Genomic DNA, 11,821 nt, shown 5'->3' on the forward strand with positions numbered 1-11,821 from the left:
TCTCTTTGTGGTCAACTTTTAAATATAAAATAATGGCAGTAAATACAATTAAATAATTTTTTTTTAAAAAAAAGTACAGTTGACTAATGAACTGAAACTCCATTTAATTTTAAGACTTATTGGCTAAAACAGAATATTCTGCTATGGAAGCAAAATTAGAAAATCTTTTTTTTTCCTTTCCTTTTCTTTTCTTTTTTTTTTTTTCAGAAGCTATGCAAACATACCTGGTTTCTGGATTCCTTATGGTAGTTCTTTTTTTCAACAGGAACAACGCCTAAAAGAACTTGCAAAGAAACCTCATACCTCCTTAACAACAGCAGCCTCTCCTGTGTCCACCTCAGCAGGGGGAATAATGACTGCACCAGCCATTGACATATTTTCTACCCCTAGTTCTAACAGGTAGGAAAAGAGGTTAAGTTTACCTTTGAATACTTAGAAGTTCAAAGACTTCTAGTAGGAAATTTGTGGAGCTTTTCAGGTTTTCTGTGATTTATGATTTTATAAGTGCATGAATTCATACAAAGACAGTGGCGATAAATGGTATTGGTATAGTACCTAAGTGTAAAGTGATTAGCTAAGATTTTACATATTAAGGAAATGAAAGGTGGCTAAATTACTGATATATACTAATTTGAACGTAGTAGTTATCTCTGAGCAAACTTTTTATTATGTGTAAGTTATAATTAAAGACATTTAGGAAGTATCTAATAGTTTAGGAAGACCCTTTAGTACTCTTAGGTATGTGGATGTGGTACTGCTTTTATCTTTTCATTGGGGGGGCTGGCAGGTGGCGGTGGTGGTTAAGGTGCTGGACTCCCATATGGCTGACCATGATTTTAGTCCCAGACTTATCGACTTGATTTCTCACTCTCCTTCTTGCTCACTCTCTGTCTCTCTCTGGTCACATTGAATAATAATATTAATTATATAAAATTGAATAAATAATTCTTTTTTAAAAATAAATATTTTAGGACCAGTAGTTAGCATAATGGCTATGTTGCTGAACTCCCATGTAGTCGACCGCAGTTTGAGTCCCATATCTGGGGGCTTAAACTCACGCTGGGCATGTGTGCGTGCGTGCCTGCCCAAGATCTTGAAAGGAGAATGGAGGAGAAGGGATTGCAGCGTGACTATCCTCCCTGGGGGGTGATTTCTCGCTTGCTGTCTATCTCTCTCTCTCTCTCTCTCTTTCTGGCGAGCACATGCGCCCTACAGCAAAAACCTCTCCAAATAAATAAATATTACATTGAATGCTAAATGTTTTTTATATCTTATTACATGATATTAAACTCGGTAATCCAAACCAGTAACAGAATTGCCAGATTTCTTGGTGTTGCAGCCTAGCAAGCCAACTTTAATAATTTTGTTGTCTAATTTAAGCTTTTTACTAACAGAAATCTATTAGCTTGTCAGGAAAGTCATGTTTTTGTTTTTGTTTTGTTTTTTTTTTATGCAAAAGTGTATCATGATTTTTCAGACAACCCAATAGTATGCTTAGGCTAATTTCATTAATTGGCCTTTTCTAAATCTGTTTTCTAAATCTATTTTTTACCTCAAAGAAGTTAGAGTAGTTTAAAAGTCAGATTTTTGTTTGTTGGTTTGTTCATTATTATTATTTTTTTTTGGTAGAAATTTTTGCTATAGGGCACATGCACTAGCCAGACAGACAGAGAGAGAGAGAGACATAAAGCGAGAAATCACCCCTTGGGGGGATGGCCACACCAAAATTCCTTCTCCTCCATTCTCCTCTTGGGATCTTGGGCACGCATGCACATGTGCCTGGCGTGAATTTAAGCCACCAGGTCTAGGGCTCGAACTGCGGTCGACTACATGGGTGTTCAGCGACATAGCCATTACACTAACTGCTGGTCCAAAAGTCAGATTTTTGTTTGAATCCTGGCTCTGTAGCTTCTTAACCTTTTCTGAAAAATCTGTATCCAAATGAGATAATAAGTGCTAAAGGTAGTTGTTGTTAATCTAAGTACCAAAATCAACTGGAGATCAAGCCACAGATGTCTGGTACTTACCCCCGCAGAGTTTCAGATTCAGTAGATATGATAGATTTCATTTCTTTCACTCTCTCAAATGATTATATAGGTTTGTTGAAGTGCTTAGAGCATGGTAAGTGCTCTAGAGAGTGGCATTTTGTTTTAATTGATTTTTGTGGTCACTGCTGTACATTTTATAAAAGGTCTTCCTCCCTCATACTGACTCAACTAAGTGTAACTTTTACTAACAGAACTGCTACTTGCTTCATGCTTTCTCAATTGCTACCTAATTCCTCAACTTTTAGTAGATGTTTGTTTAATTTAGTTCTTTGTTTTTCTTTCATCTTTCCTTTTTGTTTTTGTATGCCTAATTTCTAGTAAGACTAGAAATTAAGGGGGCAAGTTCTAAACCACTCACTGGAGAGAGAGACAGTGAGAGGGAAGATCAGAAATAATTCCCCAGGGGCATGGACACACTGCAGTCCCTTCTCCATTCTTCTTGTGGGATTTTGGGCATGCACGCATACATGCCTGGCATAATTTTCAAGTCACCAGGTCCAAGATGGGAACAATGTTTGACCACATGGGAGTTCAGTATCTTAACCATCATGCCATCTGCTGGCTCCAGGGTGTTGAATGTTTGTTTAATAGGAACATTAATATTGTGTATGTGATTCAAGTCCTATGAAAGCAGGGGGGAAATCGTAAAAGTAATAAAATTTTGTAGGCATCTGGTGTAGTCAGAGTGTACTTATCTGTGAAGCTAGAAGCCATATGCCAACCTTACTTTGAGTCCCCCATCTGGTTGGCCTGAAAATACTGTGTACACATGCCCACCTAGAATCCTGGTGGGTGGGAGGAGTGAAGGAAGAAGATTGAGTCATGTCCAGACACTGTTAGACTGCTTCTCTCTTTCATACTTTTATGATTAAAAAAATAATAATAATAAACTACTGTGAAATTTTAGAATCATGTTGTCTAGGTTCATTTTGAAAAGGAAATGAATATTTTCCCGGAGAAGTCATTGATTCTTTTCAGAAGAGCTATTGTTATTTGAAACCTACATAAACTTAAGATACAAGATACGGTGTCTTAACATTGCCAGCCTTAGAAATATGAGAGACATGTAACTGTTACATTACTGAAACACTTCTTTTTTGAGAGTTACATTGTTGTGACTTTTTAAACTCCTCTCTAATGTTTTTCTTTGTGGTGGTGAGTGGTGGTTAATGTAACAAAGTAAATAAACTAGCTTTCTAAAATATTCTCTTAGCACGTCCAAGCTGCCAAATGATCTACTTGATTTGCAACAGCCAACTTTTCACCCATCTGTACATCCTATGTCAACTGCTTCTCAGGTAGCAAGTACATGGGGAGGTAAGCATGAATAAATTCTATTTTAGATGTTGTACAGACATTCTCTCCTTTCCAGATTGTGACATTTCACTTATTTGTATAATTTTGAGATATACTTGATATATGAGAAATAGTAAAACGGCCATGAAGTAAATTATCTTTTGAAGATATTTTTATTATAAATGTGATTTTTGGAATTTACATTAAATTAAATTATGAAGTGAGATTTTATGAAGGTGAAATTAATTGCAAGAGGAAGGACCAAATGTGTGTTTTATATAAAATCAATCTTTTAATATTGAATTTCTGTTCCATAATCAAAATCCATGATGTTCATTTTGCTTTTGGTATAGGAAAAAATTTACTTGAAGGTATAACAAAGTTCTAGTAAAACACAGATGGTGTTAGTACGCAGTGAACTGTGTTTTGACCAGGAATCTCCTGACAAACTTATTCTGTTTGTATTATCTTTAAAGAATTATTTATTTGATTTTATTATATTTTAATTTGCTTTAGGTCACATGTACTCACCAGAGAGAGAAAGTGAGAAACCAAGCTGCTAGGTCTGAGGGTCAAACCATGGTCAGCCATGTGGGAGTCCAGTGCCTTAACCACCATGCCACTTGCTGGCCCCTCTTTTTATATTTTATATTTATTTATTCCATTTCTTCTTCATTATTTTTGGTGGAGGGAGACATTTTTATAGGGCTTGTGCGCTTGACAGAGAGACAGAAAGTGAGCAATCACTCTCTGGGGGGATGGCCACGCTGCAATCCCTTCTCCTCCCGGAATCTTGGGCACACACACACACACACCTAGCGTGAGTTTAAGCCACCAGGTCCGGGACTCAAATTGCGGTTAACTACATGAGAATCCAGCAACATAGCCATTATGCCAACTGCTGGTCCCATTTCTTCTTCTTTTTAAATATTATCAGAGAGACAGAAAGAGAAAGAGAAGCAAGTCAGTAGGTCTAGGACTTGAACTGCAGTTGACTATGTTGAAGTCCAGTCCCCTAACCACCATACCACCTGCTGGCCCAGTCTATATTTTAAATGTTTTAGACTTACAAGATTTTAGCATTCAAATAATTTTCCTGTAGTACCAGCAGAAGTATTTGCTGCTCTTGAGTAGTCTATGACAGGATCACGACAATGGCCTGGCATCTGTGAAAGAGCCTAGTCCACCTCATTTTTTAAACAGGTTTACTCAGACATCTAGCATGTTTTCAGATCATCTCCTTTGATTGGTTTTGGTGCTTCTGTTTCTGTATATTTGTAATATTATTTTTTAAGTAGTCACCCAAAAATTACTGGTGAGGGAAAGGAGCTATTCTGAGAAAAAAGGATACTGTCTAAATTGAGAATGGCAAGATACCTTAAGATTTATTTTGGTTCATGTGTAAAATGAGAACTAATAGACTTACCTTTCATAGCAAAGATTAATTATTCAATTGAGTTTTTATAGTACATGAGCTAGGCTTTTTTCCCTTTTTTTTTTTTTTTTTTTGGGAGAGGTTTTTTTGCTATAGGGCGCATGCGCTCGCCAGACAGACCAGAGAGACAGAAGGCGAGAAATCACCCCCCAGGGAGGTTGGCAACGCCACAGTCCCTTCCATTTTCCTCTCAGGGTCTTGGGCATGCATGCACACGCGCCATGTGTGAATTTAAGCCACTGGGTCCGGGATTCAAACTGCGGTCGACTACATGGGAGTTCAGCGACGTAGTCATTACGCTAACTGCTGGTCCCCCTTTTTTCCAATTAAAAATAATTTTTTTAGAGAGATTTTTTTCTATAGGGCACATGCGCTCACCAGAGACACACAAAGGGACAGACAGAAAGTGAAAAGTCATCCCCCAAGGGGCTTGACTGCACCTCAATCTCTTCTCCTTCTTTGTCCTCTTAGGATCTTGTGCATGCACACACACATGTCCAGTGTGAGTTTTTTTTAATCGCCAGGTCCAAGACTGATAACCCACAGTCAACTACGTGAGAGTCCAGCAACATAACCATTACGTTATCTACTGGTCTGTCCAATTTTATTTTAATGATTTGAATTTTAAGAACATTTCTCTCTTTTTTTTTTTTTTTTTTTGAGAGGTTTTCGCTACAGGGCACGTGTGCTCGCCAGACAGACAGAGAAAGACATAGAGACAGAAAGCAAGAAATCACCCCCCAGGGGGGATGGCCATGCCACAATCCCTTCTCCTCCATTCTCCCCCTCGGGATCTTGGGCACGCACGCACACGCGCCCAGCGTGAGTTTTAAGCCACCGGGTCCGGGATGCGGACCATGGTCGACTACGTGTGAGTCCAGCGAAATAGACATTACGCTAACTGCTGGTTCCCAAGAACATTTCTCACTGTTTTAAACTTATTTTTTAAAAGAATTATTTATTTAATTGTATTTATTATTATTTTTTAATTTGACCAGAGAGAGCAGGAAGGTGAGAAAGCAAGTCACCGTGTCCCAGATTCAAATCGCAGTTGGCCATATGAGTCCAGAGCTTTAACCACCACACCACCTACCAGCCCCTAAATTTATTTATTTTAAAAATTTATTTATTTTTCATTTTATTTATTATCATTATTCTTCAATTTTGACGAGACAGAAACAGAGAGAAAGGGAGAGTGAAAAAGCAAGCCGCCAGGTTCGGGACCTGAATCACAGTTGGCCATGTGGGAGTCCAGTGCCTCAATCCCATATCATCTGCCAACACCCCTAAATTTATTTCTTAAAGCACTATTTTGTATATTAGAATGTAAACTCTGACGGCAAGAGTTTTAAAATAATTTAGTGTTGTATCCCTGGTGCCTAGAATTCTTCTTAATTTGTAATAGGACCTTTGTAAATGTTCATTGAATGAGCAGACGTGTTCTCTGCTGGGTAGATTACTAGGTTTCAAGTTAAGCCAAGGAACAATGAGCATGAAACACTGCATGTTTAGACTAATTTTGTGAGTCTTGATGTTAAAAACTACTTGACTATGGAGACAATTTATCTAAACCTTAAAATCTGAAAGTAATTTCTTACAATGATAAGGTAAAGTCAACAAGTATTTTTGAATTATTTCAAAATTAACTGCAGTAGGGCAATTTGGGATTACAAAAAGAGTTTCTTAATATTCTAATGATAAATCCTAACTTTAGGATTTCTTTTTTCTTTTTTTTTTTGTTATAGGGCTCATGCACACACCAGAAAGACAGAGACAGAAAGCGAGAAATCACCCCCCAGTGGGAATGGCCTTACCACAATCCCTTCTCCTCCATTCTTCTCTTGGGATCTTGGGCACATATGCACATGCACCCGGTATGAGTTTAAGCCACTGGTTCCAAGACTCAGATCGCAGTCGACTACATGGGAATTCAGTGACCTACCCATTAAACCAGTTGCTGGTCCCAACTTTGGGATTTTTTTAATCTGCCAAATTTTTGCTTATTTTCTGTCTGTGGTTATTTACTCTTTAGAAAAGGTTTGTAGAATTAATGTGACCATTGAAGCAGTTTTAGCTTATTTCCTTTTTCCTTCCTTCCTTCTCCTTTTTTTTTTTTTTTTTAAATGTAGTTGTCTTTATTTTCTTTATTTCCTAGAATTTTCTATAGGGCATGTGTGCTTGTCAGAAAGGGAAGGAGCACCCACCAAGAAGGATGGTCACATTACAGTCCCTTCTTTCCCATTTTCATCTTGGGATTTGGGGTGAATGCACATGTTTCTGGCGCATTTTTCAATCTCCCAGGTCTAAGACTCAAACCATACAGTCAGCCAGTGTGATTTGCCCTCTTTAACTGCTGTGCCACCAGCTGGCCCTGTAGTTGCTTTCTAAAACTGAGGCTGAGTTGTTTTCCTATATGATTTTAAAATTTTATAGAAGGCATAGTGAAATTGATATGTTTAATGTATCAAACAGAAGAAACTGAAATTCTTAATTGTCTTATCTGAACACCATGTATATTTCTGTTAAGTTACTAAGTTTCTGCTTGAAATTGTTGAACTAATATGTTAAAGCAAATAGACTATAATTATGGGAAAATAATTTTAAGTAATTTCATTCTGTATGAATTATTCTGTGTCCAGTTTGTTCCACAGTAGTTTTATATTTGAATTTACTTTTGTTTGGGGGGGGGAGAGGTTTTTGCCATAGGGCACATGTGCTCCAGACAGAGACAGAGAGACAGAAAGCGAGAAATCACCCCCCAGGGGGAATGGCTATGCCACAATTCCTTCTCCTACATTCTCCTCTCGGGATCTTGGGCATGAACGCACACGTGCCTGGTGGGTGTTTTAAGCCACCAGGTCCGGGACGCGAACCGTGGTCGACTACATGGGAGTCCAGTGACATAGCCATTATGCTAACTGCTGGTCCCCAAGTTTATTATTTTTTTTCACATGAGTTTTTCCAGAGAAAGAGAGGAAGGGAGGGAGAATAAGAAAGCAAGCCACCAAGTCTGGGATTCGAACTGTGCTTGGTCATGTGGGAATTCCAGCATCTTAACCATCTCGCCAACTGCTGGCCCTGTCCCCCCATATTTTAATGTTCAGTTTGTTGTATATGAGTAATAAGACTGTTAAAAGTACAAATCAAGTAGAGTGACAACAGAGAAGACAGAAACTGCTGTTTTTCTAAAAACTGACCTTTACATAGAAGGGAAGGAACGTGATTTTTAGTACAAGCCTCTTAATTTAAGCAGAATTAAATCCTTGTTTGACTTTTATATAAAGATACCTGGCTTCCAGCTTTGGTATAATTTTAGGTTTTTGGCTTCCTGTTTGATTGGATAACTGTCAAGTCCTTTTATTTTATTTAATTTTTTTTAGCTTTTTGCCCATAGGATGCATGCATGAATGAGCTTGCTAGAGAGAGGCACAGACAGAGGGAAAATGAGAAATCACACTGTAGGGGGGATGGCCATTATGCAGTCTGTTCTCCCTGACTTTCCTCTTGGGATTTTGAGTGCATGCATGCACTCAGTGTGATTTTCAAGCTGCTAGGTCTGGGGCTTGAACCGCTGTCGCTCATGTGGGAGTCCAGCTCCTTAACCACCACACCACCTGCTGGCCTCTACTACAAAGTTATTTTAAGCCCAGAATTTTAAGTATTTCAAATTAATGTTTGGATTTTTTTTTTAATTTTTAAAATTAAAGTTAGACAAAGATGAAAAAAGAAACCTTTTATATGGAAAGCTTTGATCATAGCAATAAATTCTTAAGGTGCTTTGAAACTAACCATTTACTTGGCACTTTAGATATGTATTTTGTATCATGCATGCTTTCTTATAATTCCTGAATCTTGTTCTGTGGTTTCCTTGTTTTCATTCATTAAAAATGGATGCTGATAACAGACTTAGTATTTAATTAGTTCTCATGATAGGTGCTACAGAGATGATTTATTCCTTATCACAGATAGGTTAGTGATGAGATAGAGGGGGGGGAAAGAAAGGTTTGTATGTTCATATGAAAGACATTTAATAAGAGTCCACCCAAAAATGAAATAAAAGAGAGAACACAAGTTCTCCTGTTCGTTCACTGCATTATTAATGAGCCTTTGATTTTTCAAGAAATGGTCTGGAATCTTAACAGACACTTGGTGTTGAATACTAATATCTGAGGAAGATTGGGTTTTCATCACCCTGAAAACCTTGAGTTACAGCAGATCTGAAAATGTAAACATTGTCAGTGTGGTGCACTGTTGAGTATTTGAAGCAAGATTTCAAAATTTAAGTGTAAAAGAATTATCCATTTTGAAGTTCAATTGGCTTTACTTTTAGCAGCATGATACACAACACTTCGTGAAATAATTCAGTTTTCTGTGTGAAAATGTAGCTCTCATTGTTAATGGCTTCAAGACTATATAATATGACTGTGGTGCTATTTTAGTCCTTGTTTTAGCTTTTTTTAATTGTTTTTTCATAAATTGAATGTAGGATGAAATTAAAGTTTCAAATAAATAATGGTAAAATTAATGGATAAAACTATCGTTTAAAGGTTTAAGAGATTTAAAACATAGTTGTTCTAGTAGATAAAGTTTAAGTTGGAGCAGCTGGAACATTTTTATCATATCTTAATGAAGTTATTTTTATTATTATAGTATAATATCTATTAGCAGAGTATCATCTAGATTGCCTCTAGTATTTTGTAAAGCATATTAGTAGCTGGCTGTTCTTTTTGTTTTGAGAGGTTTTTGCTATAGGGCGCATGTGCTCGCCAGACAGAGACAGAGAGACAGAAAGCGAGAAATCACCCCCCAGGGGGGATGGCCACGCTGCAATCCCTTCTCCTCTATGCTCCTCTAGGGATCTTGGGCACGCACGCACACGCACCTGGCGTGAATTTTAAGTCACCAAATCTGGGACGCAAACAACGGTCGGCTACATGGGAGTCCAGTGACATATCCATTATGCTAACTGCTGGTCCCTAGCTGGCTGTTCTTACTGTCTGAATACATATTTGTGCATATTCTCCTCTAGGCTATCTCCTAGAGTAGAATAGGAAATTATTGTAATTGTCAGTCAATATAATGAGTAGCTTTTCCTGATCATGCCTTTTCTCATAAACTAATAGATCTATTGTAGAATTGTGTGTCTTTAAAAAAAAAATTACTTCTCTCATGACCTTTTTTGTATGATACTCTACAGAGATGTTTTTTGTTAATATGCTTTTCTAACAAGTATAATATACTTTAAAAACTTCATGCCACTGTCAAGTATTTAAAAACAGTACTTTCAACCTAACTGATCAATTCTAAACTTTGTGCAAGGAGTTTAGACTCGTCATCAGTACATTTTTATTTGTGTACAAAGAAGGCCTTTTTAAAAGAATTATTTTATTTAACTTTATTTATTTATTTAATTTTAATTTGACCAGAGAGGGACAGAGTGAGAGCGAGAGAGAGAGAGAGCGCGAGAAAAAGAGAGAAAGCAAGCCATTAGGTCCAGGACTCGAACTGCAGTCAGTAATGTGGGAGTCCAGTGCCTTAACCACCACACCACCTGCCGGCTTCCCCAAAAAAACTCTGTTTCCTACTTTCTATTTCTGAATTATCTTTTCTGATTCTTTTCCCTTATTGTTCCCTCTTTGGGGGGAATAGACAGGTGAGAAAGGTGTTAAAACATGATCTGAATTGGAATAGTATACTCAGCATATTCTGATATGTTTGTAGGACTTCGAGTGTGAATTGATGTTTCATGAAAATACTAATTCCTAGAAAAGTTCTCATGTGGTACAAAAATTAAAATTTTCTTAAAAAGAGGTGCTGATGTGTTACCTGAGTATCTTTTTGTTTCACTTTCATTTCAAACAGTTGTATTTGAGTTTATGGATCTCTTGCCTTGAATTTATTGACTTTAAGGGAAGTGTGCCTGTGTTATAATAAATGAATTGATTCTTAGACTAACACTGTCTTATTACTCAATAATATAATCTTAAGAGTAGAATAGAATGGCTGCTGCTGTGAAGTTACCACAGTATACTTCAGCGAAGGTCAAAAACTAGACTAGAATAGAATAGACCAGAAAAGGCTGCTGGTTGGAAGTACAGTCCTTTTTCATTGTTACAAAGTAAATATTATGACACTTTGTTTTTTTGTTTTTAACTGCCTGCGGAGAATGCACTCCACAGAGAGAGAGAGAGAGAGAAAGCCTATTCCAGTGAGGCATAACCCATTCCCTCCTTCGTTTCTTCATCCTGTCAGGATTTAGGGCATGTGTACACACATGGCACCTGGCATATTTTTCAAGCTACAGAGGCCATAATTTAGAATGCCATGTGGGATCCAGCTCCCTTAACTACTAGACTAGACCAGCCTGTGACTCTTTGCTGCTCTTTATTTTCGTGTTTCCCCTTTTGATAACTCTAAATATTAAGAAGGTAGGATAAATGACTTTCAGTCATTAGAATGATTATCTTGAATTGAGTTCATAAGTATGGTGAATATTTGATTCTAGGATAAGTTCAATTGTAGGATTTAGTATTGTATATTATTGGGGTCTTTCAAAAATTTATGGAAAATGAGTGTTATAGAAAAACTATGCATGGAGTTCAGTGGGTTTTTGGCACCAGAATAAACTCATACTTTATTTGCACAAGCTTTTTTTGGAGGGAGAGGTTTTTGCTATAGGATGTGTGCGCTCTCCAGAAAGAGACAGAAAGTGAGAAATCACTCCCTGGGGAGATGCCACGCTACAATCTCTTCTACTACATTCTCCTCTTGGGATCTTGGGCATGCACACACATGCACCTGGTGTGAGTTTAAGCCACAGGGTCCGGGACTCGAACTGCATTTGACTACATGGGAGTCCAGCGACATAGCCATTATGCCAACTGCTGGTTCTCTCCGCAAGCTTTTTTAATCTCCCTATTTAGTATTATTCTAGTAGGGAACAAGCAAATTACTTAAAGCTCGTAAGGCACTTAGCTAGACCTTCAAAACTGTTCCCAATCTTTTAAATGCGCAGTCTTTCATCCCTGTCCTCAATTGTCTT

At 37.6% G+C, this 11,821-nt stretch overlaps 1 protein-coding gene across 1 annotated transcript in view; it reads left to right on the top strand.

Moving 5' to 3' along the window:
* The window catches only part of PICALM (phosphatidylinositol binding clathrin assembly protein), a 121,777-nt gene that overhangs the window by 76,943 nt on the left and 33,013 nt on the right, over positions 1 to 11,821 (top strand). The window contains exons 11-12 of the mRNA XM_027770456.1: positions 266 to 399; positions 3,262 to 3,365. Coding sequence (XP_027626257.1) covers positions 266 to 399; positions 3,262 to 3,365 — 238 coding nt within the window. The remainder of the gene's footprint in view (positions 1 to 265; positions 400 to 3,261; positions 3,366 to 11,821) is intronic.

The sequence above is a fragment of the Tupaia chinensis genome, unplaced genomic scaffold (genome assembly GCF_000334495.1).
Source record: "Tupaia chinensis unplaced genomic scaffold, TupChi_1.0 Scaffold000139_1, whole genome shotgun sequence".
Lineage (NCBI taxonomy): Eukaryota > Metazoa > Chordata > Mammalia > Scandentia > Tupaiidae > Tupaia > Tupaia belangeri.